The sequence below is a fragment of the Apis florea genome, unplaced genomic scaffold (genome assembly GCF_048593485.1).
Source record: "Apis florea isolate Af1SG1 unplaced genomic scaffold, ASM4859348v1 contig_2989_pilon, whole genome shotgun sequence".
Taxonomy (NCBI): Eukaryota; Metazoa; Arthropoda; class Insecta; order Hymenoptera; family Apidae; genus Apis; species Apis florea.
In genome coordinates this window covers 79,435-106,772 of record NW_028256685.1, presented here as the reverse complement: position 1 = coordinate 106,772, position 27,338 = coordinate 79,435, and the positions used below count along the sequence as shown (strand labels likewise).

Below are 27,338 nucleotides of genomic sequence, written 5' to 3'. Positions count from 1 at the left end.
GGTTTACGAATAATCGTAAGCTCCATCGATCGATTGGCACACTTTCCTTCTTTTTTTTTTTTTTTTTTTTTTTTTTTTTTGCGAAGAAACACACACGCGTTTGCATTTTATTAGGCGTTTGGCGTAAATGGAAAAAGGAAAGAAAAGGGGAAAGGTGGAAAGAATCGGTGGTCGTTAAAGCGTCCTAGGGGAAGCAACAACACGGTTCTCGCCGCGTTTCTCTCGCATACGGCTACCCGTGGTGGCTGCTATCGCGAATATATATCCGTCGCACGTAAAGAAGAAATAAATTCCCAGCGGGCCGTAAAGAAATCCGTACCGAAGGCGTGCACCATCGGCTTGGTAGCTCGCCAACGAGGTTAGTGGGATTTGAGATTTTCGATAGCTCCTTCCTACACGTATACGGCCGTAACGTGTCGAGAGTCGAGGATAAACCGGCGTTCTCCTCTCGCGTGGACGCGTTCCTCCTCGTGTGCACGGGAATGCTCGATCGTGTGTCTCCTCCTCGGACTTCTGCCTCTGCTTCCCGTCGTCGCGTCGAAACCAAGAGAACGAGCCAACGGGCTTCTTCCTCCCTTCTTCCTCTCTCGGCTAATTTGCATGTGACTCGCGCGACCGAGTTCGATGCACCAAACCTTGCAGCCTTCGCGGATGCTTTATCGCTCGAAGGAGAAAACGAGAGGCGTTTGACCGACCGCCTATTTTTTTTTTTTTTTCCTTTTCTTTTCGTTTCTCTCACAATTTCTCGCCACTTAACGATAAATTTTTCGTTTGTGTTCCAGGTACGTATCGCCACGGCTTGTACTTGTATTTGTACACCGAAGATACCGTAACAGGGTTCCCCATTGTGAGAAGGTAACCTAAGAGATTAGTCAGTCGAGGCTGATAACGCGTTATCACTGCGCGGAAGGCGTCGAGAGATTGTTACACGATTATCTGTGTGGCAAGCAGTGAAAGGTTACAAAAATGAAAAATCCCTCCCCCTCTCCATTCTTTGTTATTTTCACATTCTGATGTAATAACGTCAGTGGGTGTTTAATTTATATTATTAGTCCATTTCTGGCAACGGTATCTCGCAAGGACGCTGAGTCGACAGAAAGTCTCTGCGATTCCAGAGTCATCGTGGCTTGCGTTTCGAAAACAATTCGTAGATCTTTCGCGATATTTGCACAACGCTAAACGCTCGACTGTTTTTCCTTCTTTTGAATCGATTACTACACCATGTTTCTTTATCGATTAAAAATCCAAGACAGGCGAATTTGATCGTAGCACGTAACCATAAACGAGTGAATGGAAGTCCGTAACACGTTCCACGGTTAATTGTAATTCATCGACGGTAGGCATCGATAGGAACGATGGATCCTTAACTGCGATCGATACACGCGTTCAGACCGGATGCATCGAGCGTGCAGTGTACCGGTAGTTTTAGTTCCGTTCGGTTCAAAGGCGGCACGGAAAGGCGGTATTAATAGTCTACGAGATTACCGCGAAGCGAGTTTTGGGTATACGTAGCAGTGGTCAACCGGTTGGTCGATTTTGGCCACCGCTCTTTCCCTTCCTCCTCGAATCGACATCGATTTTTGCTCTTTTCGAACCGGGTCAGCAAACTGTGGCGACCGACGAAGGACGTCAAGGGAGTTGGTGTCTCCTCCTTGCCCGAGTGCTTCCTCCTTTTCGTACACTCGCTCCCTCGCCAATGTGAGTGATGGGATGAATTGTGCATTTACTGGAAAAAGTTAAGGAACAAATTGATTATTTGCAAATTTTTTTTATCTTGTTTAATCTTTATGCACGCGTATTTGAAGAAAGATTTATTGTTTATTGTATTTGATGATATGGGCTGTTATCTCCTTATGTTATTTTTACTTCCAATGTATATATCTCGGAGGATGAGAAATTTTATTCTTACGTTTTGCCGGTAAATGCATACTCGTAGATCCAATGAAAAAGACTGTATATATGATAAGTTTCGAATCTCGGAATATCATAACTCTGCAAATATAAATAGTTTGATATTAATATAAAATTAATCGAATTTTTTATAAATACGATATGAATAGATTTTAGAAAATTATATGGAGAAGTATAATATGGTTCGTATGAGATTATATTTAAACGGAACTTATCAACAAACTCTTGTTCAAATCGACTCGCGATACGTTCGATCCCATCGCTACTCGCCAAGCGCCTTCGCCGAGTCCTTCTCCGGCCACTTTTTTTTACTTCTTCGCAAAATTTGGAAGTCGCCCATCCTTTGGCTCGTTCGTGACGAGCATTCATTCCGACAACGACCAAAGTATCCTCTTATTGGCATTTCGTGGCGTTCCGTGGCTAAATCCGGATCCCCGAAGAAACCGATGCTTCCATACCAACAACGGATTTTTCGACCCCTCCTCTGCCTCTCGTAATTTCTTTCGACGTGCCGCGCAATTCTTGTCTTCCTCCACCCCGTTATACATTACACATATATATATATTCCTTTTCTCTTTTTCAAATCATCGCGGTGATCGTCGAACTCGGTCGAATAGTTTACGAATAATCACAATAGTCTTCGTTACAATGTTGCTCGATTCGAATGAGAGGAAACGTCCGCTTTATTTTCGCAAAACATCAAAGAGGGATCCGTGGCTTGGTTTATTTGCGGTCGTCGATGGGAAGTTTTGAAATGAACCAAACTGGTCGGTCCGCATCGGCCATATTTCAACGATTGACAGCAGGAAGTTGGCGTGCGGTCGAGACGAACGATCGAGTCGACCGGTCCTCCTCTTCTCCTTTCTATTCCATTTCTTTTTTTTCTTCTTCTTCTTTTTCTTTTCACTCGATGAATTCACCTAACGCGCTCTCTTTTGTCCTTCTATCGCAATCAAATTCGATTATATTCGAGTTAATCAAACTGTCTTAAAGGATATTTTTTACACGATCATAAAGAAATACTTACTTAACACTTACTTACGAATCATGAGAATTATCTGTGTTCTCTGTTACGGCATCGGTGGCCGGATTCTTCACGGTTTTCATTGTTGTTGGTAAACATACCTGCTGGAAATATACCTGCTGACTACTGGGCATAGTTAGCAATAAAACTATTGGCCTGCAATGTGAGGATTGCAATAATTAAGGCTGATCCTTACTGACAAAGGCACAAATAGTTAAATCAGTCACAATCTAGAATTGAAGATGTTGATGCAAAAAACTGTAAATTCAGATTTTATTAAAATTGTATTCTTTGAATTTTTTTTATACATTTTTGAACTTACCACTAATGAATCTTTGGAAAGAAGAATCAGCTATTCGGTTCAAAATTTCCAAGTTTTTTTCTCTCCATCCACTATTTTCGAGCCACGATTTCCCTTTGTGCGACTGAAATCATAGAATTTACTGTAATTTCGTACAAATTCTATCAAGTGTTGTTCCTCATTTATGCAACAAATCAATTCCACGATTAAAAAGGATTTTCATTCATTTCACGTGATCTTACTTTCAAACTTGAATCTCTTTCAAAAGTTGCGTTTACGTTTGTGGCGAGTACAAACGATTGGTGTGAAAGTTTCGTGCACACAAAGATGCGAAAAAGAACGATAGTGACGTAATTAATTTAACGAAATTTCACGCGATCTCCCTCGTCGAAACGAAGCCTAGGAGGATCGAGAATCATCGTCGTGGTTAATGTCGCAATCGGCGTAGGGGCAAAAATTTCTGCGGTCCTCGACCGCAGAAAGATTTCGAATGAAACGTTTCAAAGCGGTTTTGCGGGAATGCAGCCGCGTACAAATTGTAAAAATATATATACGAACATGGCGTATCGACCGAGTATTTTCCCCTACGAGATGCCCCCGAAATCCGCGACATTACCTTTTCGTACGGCCTTGAACTTGAGGTGGAACTTGGAATTAATAAATAATATCCGTTTAAAAAAACTTCCCAAGAACGCAATTAAACAAGCATCGATATATATTTTCTTCTCGCTTATTCAACGGCGGAGAGACGCGATATTCCACTCGGTATTTTTCTCGGTTCATCCTGGACGGCCGCAGCCCGTATCAAGTGCGTGTATATTGCGTAACGCGTGCGCTCGCCAAGTCCCCTCCCCCCAAGGCACAATGGCGTTAACGAGCGACAATCGACGAGAAGACTGCAAACGTGTCGGCTTCGCTCGCGCAATAATGCGTTTCTGTTGACCGCGTTCACGCTCGCCTTGATGATTTTTCGCTTCTTCGATGACTCGACCCTCTTCTAGCTCGGCCGGGAAAGACGATGGATGCGTCACCGACTGGTCTTTCCAAGTGTCGTTTCCACGAAACGCATCCTGCTCCATCTTGAGACCCCCAACTCGAGTTGGCCTGTTGAGAGGAGCACGCGATTAATTCTCCCCGCGAGGGTTAAATTTATCTCATTAGAGGGTATATCATGGAAATCGGAGCGTCGTTAATTACACCCGGCTGGCAATTAAGGAAATTAACGGATAGGTAGTTAGGCTGACCGTCTCACTGCTCTCTCCACGATGCAAATCCATTGTGCAACTTCGCTCCAGTTACATTCTACGATCCTTTGTTGCGAAATTTCTTGTTCTCTCGGCATATTAGCACGTTTTGTCGTATACATATTCCTGGCTCCGTGTTGCTGGATGTGTCGCGAGGAGGGACGAAGTTAACGCGCGCAAGGTGCGCGGCCAACCACGATAACCGAGCAACAACGTTGCGTACAATGTCTCCGGCCGCGGATGTCGATGACCCTCGAACGTCGGTATCGGGACGAAGGGGACGATGGTGGAGGGTAGAGAAGAAGGAGAAGGAAACGAAAGAGTAGAGGAAGAGATGGCAGAAGGATGGAAGAGGATAGGAAGGGAAAATAAAAAAGGCAACCTCTCGGGAAGAGGTGGAAGAAGAGGTTCCTCGTAGGCCGGACGGTGCGGTGGGTAGGAAGCAGGACGGGGTCGTCGGACCGAGCGGTGTGTTTAGCAGTTAGGAAGCTAATGGATGCCTTAAAGGACGAGATGGATACACAAGGTTGTGTTGCACGACGTTGCAGACTCTCTGATCCCGGTGTTGGCACCGATTTCCTGGTCCGCCACGCTACACCAGAGGGCAACGAGCACTTGATGCTCTGCTCGACTCCCCTACCTCTCCTCTTGACCTTGGGTCGTTGATCTTGAACACCAACCTACCAAAGACACGTATATATATATATATATAGTTTTAATGTAACGAGTGTGTATGCTCTGTAGTTTTTAAATAGCATACCCCTCCCGTTTCAAAGTTTGTGGTTGATCCTCGGTCGTGGGAAGCATTCGAAACTACCAGTGCACGGAGACGAAACGTACCGCAAAGGGGACACCGGGAGTTCGATATTCGCGTTTGCCTTCTTCTCGAAACCGTAAAAGCTCCAAACCAAGACACCCTGACGCGCTTCGCGCCGATCCACCAACGGTGAAAGTGTGTATGAAACTTTCTATGGAGTTGACGGCACTAGCGCGTTCAGCCTCGGTTAGAACTTTATTCCCCGATGCGAGACAAGGGAACGAGGCTCGATTCCTCGGTAACTGGATCGTTCGTGAAACCAAAGATTCAGCGGGTCATCGTAGACCGAGGAGGAGATCGTCGACACCAGTTCTCGCTTTTTCGACGAGAGCAACGGGATCGAACGAGGTCCTAAGTACGCTTTAACTCTCACGCGGATGCCAAAGGCTCGTCGGTGAAATAATAACATAGCCGCTACTTACGAGAAACAAACATAGTGAAAGTATTCCCTCGTCTTTAAATATTAAACCTTGTGTTCACAAAATCAAGCGCAAACGAAAATTTCCACAATGGTCCTTGATGAATGAATGGCCGTTTGTGTATAGGCATTGCAAAATTTCTAAAAAAGAGAAAAAAAAAGAAGAAAAATGAAGAACTTGAATATTGCGAGTTTAAGAATTAATATAAAATGATGGATTATGCTTAAATATTATGCTTAAATATTGTGCTTAGTTAGGTTAAATTATCTCTACCGTATGAAACGAGTGAAAAAGATATTGTTTTCTGAACAGTGATGCTTGATTTCATCCATTCTTTGCTTTTATAGCATCCCTATATAACATTTTCAATTATCACTTATCCAACAAAAAAATATAATTGTTTTCTTGTTCTTGATAATAATTACGATCTGTGCTTGGATCTCTAATCAATCTGCGAAAACTGTAAAACCGAACGTTCCTTCTCCGGTTTTCTCATTAACTCGGGATGGCCTCAAGGTTAACGTGGTCCGTGAAACACATATCAGTCGCGGAGATCGAAGAGCAGGAAGTGTCCAAGAATTTCTTCAACCGGAGAAGCTCAGCAGTGGAACAGTCCAGTTTCCTGCTCGGTATACCTTGGTGGCGCGTCGAGCTGCAACTTTGACGCTATTCGCGCTTCGTGGAGCTCGTAAATTCGAACCGTTGTTCGACGATGTCGTTGCCTGAGAACAAAGAAACGACGTGACGATTCCCTCGATCGGTCTTCCGCTTTGTGATGTTAGACAAACCTTCAACTTTGACGAATGGATCCCGCTACGTTTTCGCGTCCTGAGAAATTGCTTTCTTCGAGATATTCTGTTCTTTTCGTTTCCTTCTTGGAAGATGGCGGTAGGATCGCGAGCTTCAACGCACGCCTTGCGATTAGACCCTCCACGAAGAGGATTTCTTGCCACTTGGCTGTTCCAGCAAGTCTCTCGTTTATCCTCTAACGACTTTAATTTGGCAAAAAACTCGCACCGCGGCAAGATTTGCCTTCCTCTCTTACGGAAGCTACTGCCTTTCGATTCGAGTCGCGGGAAACCACGATAAATTGAACAACACTGCGTACATAATTGCATAACCATTTCTCACAGCTAATCTTACGAAGTAATATCAATCATGAGATATAAGTTTTATTATTTGTATATTTATAGTTGAACTTTTCATTTATATATTGGGTAACAAACACGTTCATATAATCGTATAATTGTTCATATAACAGAAGTTTATATTACATAATTTCTCTACCAGAAGTAATTTTTCCTTCAATTAGTAATTCACGTTCTTTATTTTTTCATATGTTCATTAACTGCTTTCAAACTCTCTCATTTCATAATTAATCATTTTCTATCAAAATAATTTTCTATTTCTATTCATTATATTTTCTTCTATAGACGTTCAATATAAGATGCTTATTTGTTTCATTGCTCGTTTGTGAATGAACAACAATTATTAAAAAAGTATTAAATTTTGATATGTTCTTTCATTTTTGAAAATTCGCATACAAAAAACGTATCATTTATATATATTTCCTTTTCGAGTAATTTTTTGATTACCTGGTAAAGAGAAGAAAGTAAAAGACGAATACTTTAGAATTGTAAATGGAGGATACGATGATCAAAAGAACGTGTATCAATTAAAAAAAAAAAAAAAAAAAAAATACGTACACGTCGAGTATCTCGTACCTGCTACTTTACATTTCCGCGGAGAAATCCGAAGCACCAGACTTAGGTCTTGTGATTTCTCATCAGAACCCGTTGATCAGGCTTGATTTCTACTATCGCCACCATAGAAGTCGAAGTCTCCTTTCATCGAATGCAGAATCTCTACTTCACGAATTTAGTTTCTCGCGTTTAGTCTCGCTCTCTTTCGCAATTGAGGAATCATGTCAATGAGGAGTACACGATTCAAAGAGTGAATTAATATTGTCAATTCTCCTGTAACATGGTCAATTTGTTCTATGCTGTATTGAAATTGTTAAGCAAAACTTAAAACTAATACAAATCAAAGGAATATTAAATATATTACTTACCAGTTGTAAATTAAATGAATATATATAACAAAGTTTAAGTCTGAATTCTTTAAAGAGTTTTAACATGTGTTAGAAATGTGTGAAATAAAATAAAATCTTAAGATACACATTATCAATACTTGTATCATTATCACTTTTCGAGTCAATATATTATAGAAGTAAGGTTAGGTAAACGTTTTCGAACTACCAATATCCTCATTATCATGTTGTCCAACAAGTAATTAGAATATTTTGACAAATAATCCAAAAATACTCACTTTCATTTCAAGATTCATTTTTAAGGATCAGAAAATTGTTATAATAACCTTGAAAAAAATAAGTAAAACTATTAGTTATATTTAGTTGACAGCACAAGTGTTTAACAATTTTTCTACTACCGCCTCTAACAGATGTAGGAAAAAGCTAATTTACCAATCGATAACATCAAAATCCCGATTTATAAGTTACTAAAATTTATAACTTAATGTAAAATTTATTAATCGGCTGGTGATAAATAATGTGTCAAAAAAAAATAATATGATATGTATCATGCTATATGAATTATCTAAATTTATTGATATAGGATGTATTATATAGAATTATCACAATTTTTGCACTGTATTTTATCATATCATATTAAACATATTTTCAAAATATTATGTTATGAAAGAGTCAATTATAATTGAGTTTGAATCTTTTTGTGTCAGTTGTAATTTAGTTTGAACGAATTCATTTAAATGAAAGTTGAATCTCTATTACAATACCTGAAGGTTAGGATTCCGTAATTAACTTCTGACTTGTCGAGCGATTTTATATTTTCAAGGAGAAATCCGAATACGAACAGAGTCAAGACTTCTCATTAGAAACTTTGATTCAACTTTGTTTCTCTCAGCTAATATATTTCGATCAAATTCGGATTCATGCTGTTTAAAATTCATCACATTTCATAACCTCGCCATTAATTTCGCTCGAACGATTCGCACGTTGAATCTATGAGACATATTATTCTCGCGAGAAACGCGCGAAAGTTTCGATCTATCTCTCGAAAATAACGTTTCCTTTCTATAGAGAATAAATTTCGTATCTTCGTTAACTACTTTACAAGCACAAGATATTCTGTAAAACAATGCCGTCACGAAAATAAAATATCGAATTTGAATGTCGTTTATCGAACTAACAAAGAATACTATTTTATATAAAAAAAATCTATATAATTTTATCAACAGCTGAACACTTTATTGAATAAAATAACACTAGAATCGACTCTTGTCCTAATAAACTCGTTAGATACCTCCTTCATGGCATAAAAAACGGTATTGCATCGCGAAATTGTATCTCATTCGTGGTTGCAAAGCGTTAAAATAGAAACGAGCTCTTCGGCAACGGTTGCACATAAAATTTTGGCCCCGATTTATATCGCACCACCTGTTAGGTGTTCGCAGCTGCCTCCTCGCTATTACGGGAATAATAAAATTCGTTCACAGTGTAGAACATACGATAGCTGTTTTCGCAGGTGCTACTTCGACGAGACGAATACTATTATACAATTTCGACTTTTTGTTCCTCTTTGCTCACCGCGCATATCTCGTTAGAATTTGTTTCTAATCTTAAAAGTAATTTTGATCGCGTAATTTCTCGTAGTACGAATAAACTCGTCGTTGCACAATATTTTGAACCGTCGAGTCGGAATTAAAACAAAACGAGGAGATCGAGCACGAATCAAAGGTAATATCGCGACGAGAGTTGCTCAAGACGGTCGATATATTGCGTTTTCCAAGACAAATTAGAGTGGAAGGTAGATGCGATTTGTTGAACGAAGGCGTGCGATCTTTACGAGAATCGTGCATACGTGCGCGGAAAGAAGGGAGCGTGGGAGTTCGACCTGGGCTCGACCAGGGAAATCGAGATCACGTGTATAGCAATGCAGCCACGACGAGTACACACTGCGTTCACTTCCTTCAGTTCTGAACTTGTTTCCTAGCATTTACGTTTATTACGTAAACCTGCCTTTGTCCGCATTTCTCCAGGCGACCCGATCGAAAACTTCGCTTCCTCATCGAGGAAAACTCACAAACTAACCTCTCGCGATGCAACAAAAGTTGCAATTTTTTCCCGCCTGATGGCGCCTGATGTAAATAAATTCGATATAATAAAAACAGTGATTGAGACGCGGTAATTATAGCGAGGCGATTCTCGATGCTATTGGCGAGTCTCGCTTGAAAATTAGAGCCCTTGGATAAACGAAATAACCACCAATTATCACGATCTTCCGTTGGTTGAGAACGATTGCCTTTCCCCTTTGAAAAGCGCCATCTCGTTAAAGCGTTCGTCAAAACGGTTTGCTTTCCATAGACTCGCCGCGCTATACTTTCGTTCGTCCTGTCATTCATCGTGAAACGAATAGTTAATATCGAAGAGGATTGAGCATGGTTCTGTTTTTCCCTTTTGTTTGGTGTACACTCGAAGCAACATCAGATAGGTCTGTAATTAGAACGTAGATAACGCAAGTCCATTCGGTACACTCTGACCACGATCGTTGGCAATTCTATCGGTATTTGCCAACCTACATACCTAGACCGTGGTTCTCACTTGTCGGAGAAACTTGTGGTGAGACTTATCGCAGGACACGAGTAAGCCGTTCCGCGACGTCGATCTCGCGACCAGTTTATCGAGTGAAAAGCATCGATGTTGGTACTTGGAACGCTACGAAGATAACCCGGCTAGGCTGGAAAAATTCTGAAATGGAACGCACGCGAACAGTGTAAGGATTTTATCGGCCAAGGTATCACAGGTTTTTGTCCATGGTATGTGCTCCCTCCGTAATCTGACCGATCCAGGTTAATACCATTGATAATTGCATCGATGATCTCATGCTATTCGGCGTTGTAGAATTTTTCCCACTGCAAAATCAACCTAGTCGTTAATAGTTTTATGCTCGTCGATAATTAAATCGACGTGCAACATACTTTCCGCCTGAACAAAAATAGATATATTTAACTATGGATATTATTTACAGAGAAATTTAGCTTAATTCGATTCTGATTCGAACAGAAGTTTGTATGTAGAATATATTGTATGTATGTATTATATGTAGAAAATAATAGGTCATATATTTTTCAATTTAAAATTTTATTTCACGCCATTATTGAGTTATGTTTAAAAAGCAAAAAAAAAAAAAAAAAAAAAAAAAAATGCACTAAAATGCGTTGATTTAAAATAACATTCGGTTGATTTTCTAGTATATTCTCCAACAATTCATTTATCGATTCTTTCGCTTCATCGATCCTTTGTACGAGCAAGTTCTTTCAGAACTCGTGACACGCGTTCCCAAACACGGATCGTTCTCGGAATGGAAAAACGGTTCTGTTATAAAAAGAAACAAGACTCGTGCGATTAACGGCGATGCTTTCACCGTTGTTCTTAAGACTTAGAGATCGAAAGAGCTAAGAATCGAAAGAGTCGCTTGGCAAGAGCGTTGGCCGCGCAACTTCGCTTTCTAGAGGTTGTGATCATCGGGTTACAACAAGTAATTTCAAAACGGATCATCGAAGTACCGTTCATTGGACAATTTAGACGAGTTTTTCGACCGGTGGAATATTTTATTGAATCGATAATAATTAAAGGCCTCAAATATATCACTCACATATTACTCATTTACTATAGTAACGAGATAATTTAAAAATTTTTTAATTGTTGAAATACTTATTATCGAGTTTTCAATTTAAAATTTTAACATGATATCTTTATGAATTTTTATTGAATCATTTATTTATTTGCAGGGGTAAATACGCGACAGTGAAAAGATGTCGAGAGAGATCCAGTGGGAGACAATGGGCCGCAAAATTTTTACGGAAGAGGAGACGAGCGCAGGAATTAAGAGCGGAAGCGCTTCACGAAGTCGCGGTGCTGGATGCTGCGGCGAATTGTTCCCGCCTGGTATCCTTGCATCAAGTCTTCGAAACGAACACGGAGATGGTCCTGGTTTTGGAATTGTAAGTCACACCGATTACTGAAATAGTAATTTTTCGTCTTCAAGTCGAATTTCTAAAAACGTGCAAATACATTTAAAAATAAAACTCTCGAAACTTATAGAGAAAAATGATTCTTCACGATAACTTTTTTATTTTCAAATAAATATCCATTATCATAAGTTCGAAATCGTTTGATTTAAACAATTATTTTTTTTTTTTTTCTATTTTATCCAAAGGGCACCCGGCGGTGAATTGCAAATGATACTGGATAGAGACGAAGTTCCGGAAGAACGACAAGTAGCCAGATTGTTGAAGCAGATTCTAGACGGAATAGCGTTTCTGCATTCGTTGAACGTGGCTCATCTCGACATCAAGGTGAGTCCCCCACAACGATATCGGCCGCTTTGCAGCCATATTTTCGCGGCGGATAATTGGCGGAACAAAGAATTCCGTTCCAACGAGTCTTATCAGCGTTAACAACAAGTGGAGGCTCGATAAGAGCCGCTAGATTGTCGTTTCTGCAAACAATCCTTATCTAAATTTTTCTCGCCGAGTTGAAAAACCTTCCTCGTCGCAATTGGCGCGCGTGCGAGACTCGTTCGAGAGAGGAGAAAGGACGCGGAGGAAAATTGGAACGGTGAGAAGGAATCGAAAAGAAACTTGGCTGGCAACGGAACGATAACGTTCGCCAGCTGCCCGCCAATTTCTCGATGCATGCTCGAGCGTGAACGACTTATATCGTTATGTGAAAAAGTAACAAGATTTGCGAAAAAACGACGATTCGGACGCGTGGGCGACGCCGATCGATTTTACCTCGATCGATGAGAGGCGCGTACGAGGGTCGCATTAATTCCGCGTCGTTTCCACACGCGACTCGCCGCATTGTTGTCGTCGGAAACTCAACTTTCTCGCGAATTCAAATATTTTCTAGAAAGTGGAGAAGGAGAGTTTCTCGTTGGAATGCAGAGGAGGAGAGATGGATTTTTTCCCCCTCCCCCTCACCGAGAAGACGTATCGCGTGTTATCGCGAAGAATCGTTAAAAAGGAAAAAACGGCGACGGGAGCACGTGCACGAGGAGGGAGAATCATCGCGATGGAATTCCGACGAAACTGGCTCCGATACGGCGTTTCTGCCTACCCTTAAATTATTTTTGTACGCGGCTACGAGGGAGCCCGTGTCTCGCCGCGAAACTTTGATACGAAAATAGCCCGATGAACGCCTCCTCCCTGGCCTTTTCATCCCATCGAAGAGGAGAATAATGATATGCGGCGGAAAGAACAACGAGGACGCGTGATCGTCCCTCCTTTTCTTCTCATCTTCTCGTCTATATTTGCATAATTAACTCACTTTTATCCGTCGATGGATCTCTCTCGATTAATCTCTCGATTTTGCCAATAAATCGATTGAAATTACGCTAAGAAACAGGAGGAGGGGGGGGGGGACGAAGATGCATCTCGGAGGTGATAGATAAGCGGGCGCTCGACAAGCCGTGCAAGAGCGTTTTCCTTTTTTTTTTTTTTTTTCTGGTGACGAGGATTTACAATTTGCGACGTGTACACACTGATGACGTATACCGTGACACGGGACCAACGCAACGCGACGAAACACGAGGCGTATAGGTACACACGAGTACGTGTTTATCGATTATCGACGTGATCGATATGGGTGAGCCAAGGCGAACGAGTCGTATTAATAATATTCCTTGGGCGACACACGTGGCGAGTCGCATATTTCAGCCTTCCTGCTTTTTTCCTTCGCGTTTAACGCGGCTCGGATTATGATCGCGGTTATGCAACCCAATTACCCACCTTTCGCAAATTGATAGCAATTCGCAGCAAGATGCAGGTTACGCGACTAAATTACGAACGGCCGTTGTAATAACGTCGCGACGTTGTTGAATTCGCAAATTAAATTACCGAGGAGAAGGAACGAGAGATGCGATCGAGATCGCAGCAATAAAGCGGCGTCGAGTTTCGCTCGTTTTAAATGGTTGGCTGGGCGCGTGACTCGACTCGAAAAACCGTTTCGTTTTATCGATTTTTCCGCGCCCGACGATTACCCATCCCTCGGAATTATCGCGAAAAGATAAGATAACGAGTTCTCGGTACGCGAAATGATCGTTATGGATTCGTTGTTATTCGTTTCGAAAACTTTCCGTTTCGAAAAGTCATCGCCCCCTTAAGCTTCGATCACGGTTCGAACTCGAAGAGCATGGGCAATTCTCAAAATAACGCCGTGCCACGAATTCACGCGATATGCCTGACCCAAATATAGACGCCGCGTTTATGAATGGAAAAATGCACACGCGAATTCTTTGGCGCGGTTCCAACAGGCCTCGTTGGCCAAAGTCCACGATGTTTCAGGCGCCGTCGGAACCAGTTTCACGCCACTACAAAATCACCTTCGCGCCGGACAACTTTCCTATAATTTCGACTGTCGGCTGCACCAAGCAATCGCGTGCACCTCCTATCGTTGGATCTGGTTTTTGCTCGCGGAATGTCGCCGCTTGTTCTCCCTTGTTCCTCGTGGAAACGACCGACCGGTTGAACGATCCTTCTCCTCCGACAGAGGCCCGTTGCAGGCGTGCAATAATAAACGCGGTATCGAAACTGGCGCCAAACACCGTCGTCTACTCCTACCTCTCTGCTCGACAATCGCATTGTTTGAAATTGGCCGCGCGATATCCGGGGCTCGCGGTGTCGGTTTTAACCGGATTTTCCAAGAAAGAGAGGCGATCGACCTCTGCCGCAAAGGGAGGTTCATCAATGAACTCTCGGGGCCAGCCTTCTTGATTGTCGAAGAAGCGGGGCCTGTGTCGGGAATTGCATTTCTGCGCCATGGTCAGTGACTCGCTTCCCTCCGATCGATTCGCGCCGACCGTTTCGTTCATTAGGCGCGGGATATATACCGCGTATTCGATGAAATCGATTCATCCGCCTCTTAATGGAATAGCTTCGAGCTCCGCCTCCTAGAACCGCGTTCCCAGCGAACGGAGAAAAAAAAGAAAAAGATATCGATATTTCATGCTACGTCGAGAGAAAAGCGACTGACCGACCGATCCCTCCCCTCCCTTCTTTCTCCCTGCCCACTTCCACGATCCTTTCGACGATCGACTTATCGATGCGTGACGCTCTCATGGATTTCGATGATTTGTATGTATGTATGTATGTTATAGGGAAGAACAAGATTTGAACAACTTGTTTCCGTACATACAACCGTCTTAAAGATATTTATTAAAAATGATATTGTGCATCGCGGAACATTCCAAGTGTGCTTTATATTATTACAACAACTATATCGATTATCGATGTTATCGTTATTTTATTGATATCATTTTTTTTTAGTATATCAATGATATCGTTAAGATAGCGGATAGGAATGACTTAGAGTTCTTATTATTTCTTATTCAAAGTTATTATCGAAGTAATGTAAAAATGTTTATTGATGTCTTAATTTTTTTGAATATTTTGAATATAATATAAAAAATTGAATGAAACATCGTTAATCCATAGATAATCATTAACAACATCTCTAATAATAACTTCGAGTAGGAATTTCATTTATTTTAAATGCATTATCGATTTTATGATATTAATGTCGATAATTATAATAGTCATAATTTCTTTATAATATATCTAAAAATCGTCAAAATTCATTCAGGGCGTCGCACATCACACATTTTCGTTTCGAAAGCATCGATTTCATTTGCGCTTCGTGTTCATTTTACGCGCAGTAAAGAACAAACGAATGGCGTTTACATAAAAACGATTTGGAAATAGCTCCTAGATTGTTAGTAAATCGATCGAGACATGTTTTCATATCGTGCGTATCGTAGCTCGTTCACTGGTCAGTCGAACAGCTCTTTCTCGTAACTCGTTCCTCCGAACTCTGTACATTACATTCACAGTTACGCTTGGCTGCCAGCACTTACTTATGTTCCCCTTGACTCACCACGAAACAAACGATATGTTTATTTTCTCTCGACTCCCTTATTCTTTCACGCACTTGTCTATATTCGATAAAATACAAAGAACACTTTGAATTCTGGCGGAATTATTGGGATATTTCGAATATTTCTCGATAGATGGCTACCTTCTTATTTCGCATCACCTCAACGCCTCTATCGTTTCTCGCTAGTTGTCGCACGATTAACATTTTCTATATATACGCGGATCGAACATCCCGATTTCGATTGCGGGCTACGAGTTAGGTACGTACACCCTACAGTGTTGTGTGCCTGTCGATAACCTAACCTAACCTGACAACTAGGAAATGTTTAATAAACTTTTTCTAGTTCCAGGCCTAATTTTCCAGTGAGTCCATCTTGCACTGTGGAGTATATATACAATGGTGTTTCGGCCATTCAATGTATGTACCATTAATTCGTGGTTTACTTTCTCTTCTGGTTCCACGTTCAAAAAAAATGTTGACGTTTGTCGACGTGTTACAGAGAGGTCTCGTCCCGCTTTTATTTTGATTTATTTATTTTCCTTTAAGTATTGCATTATCATGTTATTATCGATAGAACCATTCAATTTTATTACAAGTTGAGATTAAAAAGATTTAGCTTTATAATCTCTAAATATCCATATATATATATATATATCCATATACTTATACTATGCACTCGGGACACACGCGCATTCTCTTGTCTGGCCGCAGAGCGTAGGGTCGCTTCCCCCTTTTCTCAACCGCCGGAAGTTTCAATGAACGCGAGAGACGGATCCTCATAAATTCGTTGTCCGTTGGTTAAAAAGCCTTCTGCCTTCCAATTGCACGCAGACGGTTGTGCGCGTGCTTCGCATTCCGATCCGCCAAAGGTTCTTTAATCGAGAAAATTCGATCATCGACCTCTAACGACTTCTCTCGAAAAGGTAGATAACCCTGACTCTCGATAGTTTACGTTCTTCCTGCAGTTTTTTTGCGACTGCTCTGTGTACGTTAAACGCCGACATCCGACAACCGTGCTTACCTGTTACATTCTCCTAGACACGCTCGATCGATACATCGCACAGATACGTATATAGATTATTAATCTTTGAAATATATATTTTATAGCTTTTAAAGAAAATCTATATTAGAAACAATTTTAGTATAATAAAAATTTTGGTTACTAATATTTATTATTTATTGAGTATAATTATTATTAAAAATTATCAATTCAAATTTTAATTATTGATATTGCCGGTAATTTACATACATCGATAAAATATCGATAACGATTGAAAATAACTAGAGTTCCAATTTTTTCTTATTATATACAGTTGTTATTAAATATGTTAACGTATGGATCAACGATATTGAGTTTTCTATATTTAAAATATCGTTGTGAGATATCAATAAAATCTATTTATATTTATTGCAATCTATTATAAATAACATTTTTTTCGTATTTTAATATCAACTTCGAATAAGAGAGAAATAAAATATTATCGATATTAAATTACAGTAATAAGACATCGATAATCGATAGATAGTCACGAATTCCAGATAGAATTCTAAGATCTTCGTCTCATCATGCTTCATCCATAATAAATTAAATTCCTTCTGACTTAATAAACAAGCCTCAACCGACATTTTAATCGATTTTTCTTTCCTCTTCGAACAATTGTCTCGCGTGAATATATTAACATAACCGTCCCTTTAAATATAACTATCATCGAACCTGGCTCGAATCTCTCTCTTTCCGAGTTGGACGTAGTAGAAGAACGGGCAAGAACCGAATCGATTATCCCATTCGACCGCGAGAGAATCGCGCGCACGGCAATAATATTCGCGGTAATCGATCGCTACGCCCACAATCGTCGAGGGCCGGGGAACGTTGGCGAAACTCGAGTGACGCAGGAATTACTTCGTAATGGATAATTATGGAAATGTCTTGGTTCCTTATTGAACGACTTCCGGGACTGGAAACGAGTCCGTTTCCAAACGGGCCTGTGCCTGGCCATCCTCCCGCCGTTTCGAAACAACCGTTGGAAACACGAGAGGGGACGGAAGAGGGAGAAGGCGATTGGCAATCCACCCGTAGGACCCGTTGGACAAGATGGACGAAGTGGAACCGCACGGATGTCGAAAGCAAAAGGGGCCAACACGAACGAAACGTCCCACGACCTCGACTTTACAGGAGCGACTTTATTCCAAGTATCATACGACGCAGTCCGGTCACGTTCGACTCGTAACTCGACGTATAACGAAACATAACGCGCAAACTGAATCCTCGAGCGGAACGAGCGTGCACGCCATCGCCCCTCCTCGCCCTCTCCCCTGCTCTCTACCTCTAATTTTCGAGCCTATCTCGTCTCTCCATCTAAATTTTTTCGAGAGAACGATTCGCGTCTCGCTTTTTGCGAAATGAAAAAAAAAAATCTCATTTCTTCGCGAGGATGAATTCGATCCATCTGATGGCAGAGAGAGAAGAGAGAGAGAAAGAGAGAGAGTTTGAAAACGTAGGCGCGAAAAAGGATGCGTGGGCGTCGTATTGGAACGAGTAAGGCTGGATACTTGAACGATCGTTGATAAGAAAGGTCGTGGCACGGCCTAGCCGAGCGATTCGTGCTTTCCTTCCTTCCCTTCTTCCTTTTTTCTTTTTTTCCTTCTCTTCGAGAACTCTTTCTTCTCGAAACAATCGAACAATGCTCGAGCCCTTGCACGCGGGCGGGGAGACGGTGGAGGAAGAGGCCGACGTGGGCCTAGGCGAGGAAGAGAGACGGGAGGAGGGGAAGTTCCGGTTTACAGACTAACCTCCTAGGTGGAGCGACGATTATGTTTTCAAGTGCCACCGTTCCGACCTCCCAATGCGAGCCGAAAAAGCATCGTTATCGCGTGCGGTTTATTAAATAGCTACTCGAGTGTCGCGATTAATCGCCTCGATTACCTTCCAGCGTGCGCGGAGAATTGGCTTTTATTCGATACTTTTAATTAACCGGTGTGCTGCGCCTACCCATTCAAACCGCCAGATCGTTAACTATATTCTTGTAACACGAACCACGGCTATACGTAATTTACCGTGTTGTCGTTCCCCCACCACTCGCACAGCAGATGTTTCCATTCCATTATATTCGTGCACGGACAATCGTCCTAATACGGGCGGGAAAATAGCGCGCCATTAGATTCTCTTCTTGAGTTAACGTGGAAACTACGCGATTTTATTTAAGATCAACTCGTGTATCGAGTCAGGCGTAACAATGTTTAACAATGGCTGCAACATATCTGCAGCACGTTTCGATCCAACTTCTCTTTTTTCGTCATCGTATCATATATATTTTGTCCTATTCGTCAACGGATTAATCGATTCGTTGATCTCTCTCTCTCTCTCGACGAGAAGATATATATCGATGTTGTACATTTTATTAAATGGGAATATTCATCGCATGTACTAAATAGATTTCGTGACACGGAATGCATTATAGAGAATTGAGGAAAAGAAAAAGAAAGAAAAAATACGAGTGGATCCACGGCTTTGGAATAATTAATTATCTCGCCATACATGTCCCGCGTATGCGAAAGGGAATCGTCGTTTATTAAACACCTTTAATTAAGTGGCATCGCGTAGGCACGAGACATGTAATGATCGTTGAAACCTTGGTACAACTTGTGTGAAAAAAAGAGAAAAAAATTATCCCAATGCATGTTGCTACCCACGGCAGCAACTTTTGCCCGAGCCACTTTTCTCCTCGTATTTAATCGTTTCTTACCGAGTAGTAATCTCTCGAACTTCTCTCGAAGAGACATTCAAAATTGACTCGATGCAAGAAAGATTTCGAAAGATCACGCTGATAAACGAGAAACAAGTCGTGCGTTTTAAAAGTTAAAACGATGTGAATATAAAAATATTGTACTTTGTCGTGATCAATTAATAACTTTCTTAAAATTTGCTAGTCGAAAATTATATTTGATCTTCTATCTTCGGAGAAACAGTAATCACGGATAAAATATGAAATTATTGAGAAACGGAATGCTTCTTCGAGATGAAATGCAACCGTTTCGTTTTTCTTTTTTCCAAGAGCTCGCGAGCTGCAACCAATTACACGGAACGATGAAAGAAAATAACGAACTCCTTTGTCTCCGTTGGCGGTCTGGCCGATTCTCTCGAAAGCATCCCTCAATTGCAAAATAATTTTTCAATCCCGAATTCCTCCTTTCCATTATCTCGAACCTAATCTAACCTCGTCCGCTCGTCTTGTTTGCAGCCTCAAAATCTGGTCCTGACTGGCGAGTTTCCGGATTGCGACGTGAAACTTTGCGACTTTGGTATCTCGCGATACATCAGCCATGGCGCGGACATACGGGAGATTCTGGGCACGCCTGATTACGTGGGTAAGTGCATCTCTTCTTATTTCGTTGATCGAAATTTTCCACAGGTTGTTTGATACTTGAGCGAGCGGTTGGTAGCAAGTATTCGCAGGGTAAATCGACTTTGCGGCTCGTTTTGTACCGCGTAATTCCATTAGGGGAACAGGGGCCGTTGCATAATTGAACAGTGCAAGCCACTTTTCGAGCGGTAAGAAAGTTGAGCGTGGGCTCTGCCTCGATCGTTGATCGGGAAGACCGATTTACAAGCCCTCCGATTACCTTTGCGATTACTTTTAACATTGCTCTAACGGTTGCAGCCAAGTTGAATGATGTACATTGTGGCTCGTGAAAGTATTTGTACACATTTTTTTTTCCTTTTTAATGATATGTTAATGATGAATTTTTTTGTCTCGTCAAATATCGAGTCTCGTGTCAACAATCGAAGTTAATAAAAGTATTATAGAATTTTAAGGTTGGATATAAATTGATAGTAAATACGAGGAATAAGAATTCAATTAGATTTGAAAATTTTCAATTTTAAGTAAAAGGATACTTCGATGTTGAATGATACACGAGGATTAAAAAAGTTACAGAAAAGCTAACAATACGTTCTCTTTCTCTTTCTTTTTTTTTTTTCAAATGTAATTTTCTTCCATTACGAATTATTTCTACTTTGAAAGTTCATTTCAAAGAGATAAAATTATTCCACGTATCATAGCCTATATACTTTCATTCAAATTACACTCTTCGTATTAGATGAATTTCCTTACAAGATACTATTCAAAATGCATAATTTCGCGAGTCATTGCATACCTATGCATATGGTATACACGTATAACAGTGTAGCACTGTTGCGTTCCCACGAACTGTTATTCGTTATACGCGCCTTTCAATGCTTCTTTTTCTTGGCCATCGTCATTCAAGTCGCGTCTCGTGGTCGTTTCAGCTCCAGAGGTGTTGAACTACGAGCCGATCAGCCTGGCAACAGACATGTGGTCCATTGGGGTATTGCTCTATGTGTTGCTAACGGGATGCTCCCCATTCGGAGGTGACACAAAACAGGAAACGTTCTGCAACATTAGCCGGTGTCGCCTAGATTTCCCTGACGATCTCTTCGAGGACGTCTCCGAAGAGGCGCGCGATCTTATGCGCAAGCTGATGGTCAAGGATCCAAAGTGAGTAATAGTGGGCGAAATTCATCCAATCCGCCTCTGTCGGTATTTCGATGGAAACGGTGCGACCAGGTCGGAATGTCGCGATCTAACATCGCGGCGTCTACCACGTAAAGCGATTGCTTTCGTTCCTAGAAGCTAAATAATGCGAACGTACGCGACCAACCGACTAACAACGTTCTCGAGATCGACGCCTTCCACGGGGCCTATCTTCTTTCGCTTCGAGGTATACGGTAAGCGGTAAACGTTCTCGGTAGATGGTGGCGCGGCACGCTTCTTCGAAAGCATTATTTTCACCAGTGCCGGAATTCCGAGTAGCACGTTCCTCCGATAATACCTTATCCACCGAGACGCGACCCAGCACCGTTGACGCCTTTTTCGTATCGCGATAAACGCGCCGGACGAACTTTCGAAACTCGATCGCCTTCCTGAATTCAGTTCCTTGCGCGTACGTGGAAATGGAAACGATACGAAACGATCGACATTCCATCGCCGGCTACTTTCTTCGAAACGGGAAGAGGGACGTTGGCACGTTGAACGAGTTCCGCTGAAAAAGTCGTAGATTTCCTTATCGACGACCAGTCGGACAGCTGAGAGGAAGTCCCCATCCGGAATATCCGCGCCTTTCCAACGCGAAACTCGGCTTATCTCGTTGTCAGCACGCGCTTTATCGCCGTGAATGCATCGTTTTCCTTCCTCCCTCTCGATCCGCTCGTTGACTCGTTACGCAACTAGATTGCCCGTTACCGGAGACAAGATGTCCCGCGGCCTCTGCCGGAAGCCACGGGGGATAGAACAGGATAGAACGCATCATAAGTATCGAAGAAATCATAGGCAAGTTACAGACTTTAATCGAATTTTTTTTATCGTTTTCCAGCGAACGATTGACCGTCACGGAATGCCTGCAACATCCATGGTTCGCCATGTTCGAGGACCCTCGTCCATCGTTATCCACGCTCAACTGCCCCTCGATGGATCAATCCTCTATCCAAGATGCGGCTTCTCCAACCGCGAAATCGTTTTCGAAATCGAGCACGAGCACGAGCACGAGCACGAGCACGGAACATCAAACGAGTTTGTCTACTGCTACCTCTAAAAACGACTCCGAGAAACAAAGATCGTCCAACGTTTGTCAAAGCGTCGAAACGAAACCTACGGCGAACAGAGCGGTCTCCTCCCATACTGAGAATTTGTATTCAAAATCGTCAAAATTATCGTCCAAACCTATGAAATTTGGCCTGAGTTCCGATCGTAGGGACACCTTCAAAAGAAACATGGACAACTTGGCGCAAAAATTTTCTGGGACGGAGATCGTGCTGATCGAGCCAGTCTCGTCTGCAGGTACGACAGTCTCTTCAAATGTAACGACAACCTCGCAGAGAAGGGCGACGGCCACGCACACGATGCCAGCCGGCGAGGTGTTCAAATGTACACCTGTGTTCATTCTGGGCGAGGAGCAACAATGCAGCGACAGCGGCAGCGATTCGGTATCGGAGATATCGACCGATAGTTCGAGCGATAGAAGTAGCATCTATTCAGACGATTCTTTAGATTTTATTTTATACGGAAAGAGTCAAGGTCGATCCAGTTTTCCATTTTCGGCGACCGAGTCGTCTTCCGACAGATGGGAACAGAGGCACCACACGAGAATATGGCCGAGAGAGTGTAACGGGGTAGTGAGCAAGGCTTTGAGTCGATTCTCGTCAGAAACGTCGAACGCGAAATTCGGGAAAGCGTCTACGCCCCCAACGACTCATGGGAAGACTGGTCTAGAAGCGCTGCGTGAAAGAGGCGGGAATTTGGTAGTAATCCGCGAGCCTGTCAGAGCTGGCAGATACACCAGATACAGCGAAGTGCAGTGTGAGTCGGTTCAAGCACGAATTCGACGATTTCAAGTTCAAGGAGCGTCGTAGACGTCGATATTAGAACGATACATACGTCTATGAAGGGCTTTCTCGAGCAGCTTCAAAGTTTTGGATCCATTATGGATGGATCCGTTTTGTAAATATTACGTTGCGGTGTACAGTACATAGTTCGTACGCGTTACGATAGATGGGTATTCGAACGAATAATCGAGGTGAAAGGTAGGCGAGAGTGGGGCGGCTGTAAATATATAGAGTGGGGATAGTTGAGTACCGATTGTTCGTGACGCGTGTTGTAAATAAATTCAGACGACCGAGATTTTGCGAGAGCGAAGAGCTCGTGGTCAATTGGATTGCACTAAAACAGGAGTGCGTGTGTCGATCGTTGTATATAAAAACAAGTTGAATTCGATTGGTGACGACAAATATTTGAACGATGGATCGCGAGAGCGAGACACGTCGTCTGCCATTACCGATAGACTGACCAGCCGTCCTTTCGAACTGCGAGAATAAAAGAACGCATTCGGGGCATCGAGTTGTTCGCGAAACGAAGTTTGTAAAGATTAACTCGTCTCGCGTTATTCTACTCTCGAGGTCGAGGAACTTGTGCTTGTGATCGTTACGTAACGGGTAAATGTCAGGCATATGTCAGACTCCGTTCGAAATTCTAGAGAATGGAAAATGGCGAATGGAAAATGGCGCGTGAATAACTCGATGCTAAGCGGCAAGTTTACCTAACTTAGTTGTAATATTATTGGTCGCGATATACCAGATCTTCCCAACTTAATAACTCGAATTAGTTGATGAGTCCGTTTCACGGATCCCATTAAAATCTAAATCCAATAACTTGGGTGCCTTTATCGTAAACGTTTAAGAGAACCGCGTATTTGTGTAAGTCGTTTTAATATTCTTTATTATAACAAACGCGCATGCTTATATCGACATATGTGCGATACAGAGGAGAATCTCGCGTATTAATATTTATCTTTGCGTGTACGCATGCGCGTATGGATTGTACGCGAAGAAAGCGCTCGTAGTGCCTAGTTTTGTTCATCCTGTTCGTGGTGTGTTTTTCGTCGCAGAAACACGGATCGTTACATCGCGAAAAAAATAAAATGCGTGCGTGATGAAAGAATGAACGCTGCAAGAAGAGTCGGATGAACGAGCGAACGAACAAGTGCCTTAGTCGTACGGACGATTTAACCAATCATGGCGACGATCGAACGAAATTGAGAGCCTAGACTAGCTCTAGGCGTCTCCAATTCTTCTCGTTGAATCGATAAGCGTTTCTCGAGGGAGATCTGTGTTCGATGCGTTGCATCCCTCGAACGGTCGAATATCGCGCTATACCACCGAAATATTTTTCCTTTTTTTCTGCTCTTCCCTTCTCTCCTTTGTACATCTAGAAATCTATATTATCGACGAGTCGCAATGCATCGCGAGACAACTGCCGTAGATACGAAATTAATCGTTTAACCGTCGAAGAACCGATACTCGGAACCGAGTTTCATTCGTGGAGAATGGAATGGTCAAGAGGAGAAGCTTGATTAACGAGGTAGGATCGTGATTTTTTTTTTTTTAAATCCATTGTTAAAACTGAAACGCATAAATATACGCATAAATGTAGATATTTATGTAGATGAAATCTAAGGACGAACGCTGATAAACCTTGTAGAGCGTAAACTTCCATAATCGAAGAGAACGCTCTGTAAATGCTAGTCATATAGCTGCTCGTCCTCTCGTTCGAACTCATTCGTGTTCCCAGCCGTTCTGAATCGCAAATTCGGATTCGCAGATTCGATAAATAGTGCCTTCGTTATAAATTTCGGGGACACGGAAGAATGAGAAAAGAGAAAATTCGAACGGGACAGACGAGTACACGATCGAAATGACGGAAATAGATATAGAGATGGCTGAAATTTGGAAAAGCGTTTGGAGTCGTTGTTTCGTGAAATCTAACCTCGTAGATCGAGGAATCTCATCGGATTTTTTTTGGCTTCGCGGATATTATTACCACGAGCGTTCGTCCTTTGAAATTCCGAAACGCACAATGAGATACGCAAACGCACGAATAAATATCTCGTCGTGGAGCGCGGACAGTGAACGAATGAGAGAGAAACGAGTGAACGTGTATTGCGTGAATCGACGATTATCTCTCTGAGAATCAAAGAAAATCATAGAGACCTGTAATATAATTTTACTACCACGATAGAGAAGGGGCGCGTGTATCCGAGCAAGCCGAATTGCCATTTCTCGAGGCCAATCCGTCGTTATTTATTTCCGCCTATTTTGTAAACGGTATAATGTATTTAATTATTCGCGTATCGCCTCTTGTTCGCGTGATTTTTATCGTTGGCCCTCGCAGAAGGGCATGCGCCATTTCTCTTCTTTTTCTCGGGCACGTCCTCTTCTCCGATCTAATCGATTATCATCATTATTATTATTATTATTATAATTATTATTATAATTATTATTATTATTATATTATTATTATTATTATTATTATTATTATTATTATTGTCATGATCAATTAATTATTATTATCACTGTTACAATAATAATTATTATTATCGCTATTATTATTACTATTACGTTATTACTATAATGTTATTAATATCGAGATTGATCACGATGAGAAAAATCGCGCATATAGACGTTATACAAGAACCTATTTCTGTAAATATCTCTGTCATTGTATTAATTTTAATAACGTGCGAGAAAATAAATGCCGCAAATCATTCGGAAATCAATGATAAATAGAATACACATACGGAGAATAGTTGATGAAGTGAATATATATTTCATCAATTCGATATTTTTTCCCATATAAAGAATCAACTTCTCCAAGAACGTCGGTTTTCTTTTTGTCCTATAAATAGGCAAACATAGCGGCCAGGTGACACAGTGATTCACCAACAAGATTTCCTGTCGAGACAAAAGCCGTTGCTAATGCCTTTCTAATCCGACACCGGAAAGTTTAACCTTTGTACGGTTTTTCGTTGCCGCGTAAACGGAAATGGACTGACAATTAGATTCGTAATAACGATAAAAGATGTCGCGTTACCTTGCACGTCGTATTCGTGTCATAATTCTCGTCAAATTACTTTGTATAAAGCTACGTTTATACGTCGGGAGATAAGTTCATATAACCCATCACTTATGTTTTTTTTTCCCGTTCACATAATAGGAACTCACGTTCGTATAAAAGGATTTCATGGAATTACGTGCTCTAACAAGAAACACTATTCAACTGTTGATAAAATCAAACGAATTCTTTTTATATAGATCAAAAGTATGTATCACAAAGAAAGTTAATACAAATGATGCCATTTGGATTAGAATTTGGATAAAGTAATAGTGTTCGGGCTGCAAAATTTTTTATCCAAATTTGTATTTTTTAGAATTTTTTAAATCATTTAGACAGAGAAAATGCTTTTTTTTTTCACTTATTCCTGGACTTGATATATATTTATGCTTCAAATATAAATAATGCGTGTACTAGCAGAGAATCTGAGAATTGTCACTTCAGCCTAGAATTTTTCAAAAGTTGATATCACGAACACTTGTCATTGAAAAAGGACAAGTGTTGAAGGCGTTGCTCAACGTAGAAATGAGGAATTTTGTTCGGTCAAGGGTAATCGAGGCGAACAATTGGCGCGTATAAATTCGCAAAAGTAGCGCGGACAAAGATGGAATTGCAGTGGACCGTAATTAGAGGTAACGCGCCGCTTTTGTCGGCGGTCGCTGTTTGACTGTGCAATTTTTCCCTGATGGATGAAACGCTCGATTCCATGACTCGATCTAAACTTTAATTAGCAAATCATAACCGTGAGCAACCATGAGCACGCCTCCTTATTCGAACTCGACAGGTGGCACGAACGTTTCCCGGGCGTCGATTTAACAATTCTTAGGCGCCACGAGACGGGGAGCAATCGTTCAAATATTCTAGAGACGCATTTTTCATTTATGAAAAAAATGACATTTGTACTGAACACAATTTTTCAAATATGCATAGTATAATATTTCGTGCTTTCTGCAAATTTTCGTTTATTTAAAACGTTCGCAATCTGTGTTCTTATGATTGTTACGTTAAAAATCCGTTTAATCGGAAAAGTATTAATATATTAAATTGTTATCCTACGATTTCTGCCTACATCTAATCGAGAGTTTTGCTCTCAAATATATTTTCTACCTCCAAGAGATTTTTACTTAGAAAGATCTCGAGGTCGTCGCTGTTACGATAAGGCTTAACAAGAAGCTTGAAGACGAGATAA

General features: G+C 41.4%; 1 protein-coding gene and 2 long non-coding RNA genes across 4 annotated transcripts in view; 1 reads left to right on the top strand and 2 right to left on the bottom strand.

Moving 5' to 3' along the window:
* Positions 1-23,907, top strand: part of LOC100869232 (serine/threonine-protein kinase 17B) — a 54,099-nt gene extending 30,192 nt beyond the window's left edge. For both annotated transcript variants that reach the window (XM_086907874.1, XM_012488451.3), the window contains 5 exons: positions 11,546-11,758; positions 11,974-12,112; positions 19,928-20,054; positions 20,977-21,205; positions 22,080-23,907. In XM_086907874.1, coding sequence (XP_086764000.1) covers positions 11,546-11,758; positions 11,974-12,112; positions 19,928-20,054; positions 20,977-21,205; positions 22,080-23,115 — 1,744 coding nt within the window. In that variant the 3' untranslated portion in view covers positions 23,116-23,907. The remainder of the gene's footprint in view (positions 1-11,545; positions 11,759-11,973; positions 12,113-19,927; positions 20,055-20,976; positions 21,206-22,079) is intronic.
* On the bottom strand, positions 1,029-3,091 carry LOC147657668 (uncharacterized). The gene is made up of 4 exons (XR_015291986.1): positions 2,950-3,091; positions 2,123-2,854; positions 1,910-1,992; positions 1,029-1,726 (listed from the first exon to the last, which is right to left on the bottom strand). It is a non-coding gene; the product is annotated as an uncharacterized LOC147657668 (long non-coding RNA).
* LOC105735899 (uncharacterized) lies at positions 6,883-9,042 on the bottom strand. The gene is made up of 4 exons (XR_004225176.2): positions 8,531-9,042; positions 7,788-8,092; positions 7,441-7,692; positions 6,883-7,311 (listed from the first exon to the last, which is right to left on the bottom strand). It is a non-coding gene; the product is annotated as an uncharacterized LOC105735899 (long non-coding RNA).
* Positions 23,908-27,338: the final 3,431 nt, after the last annotated feature.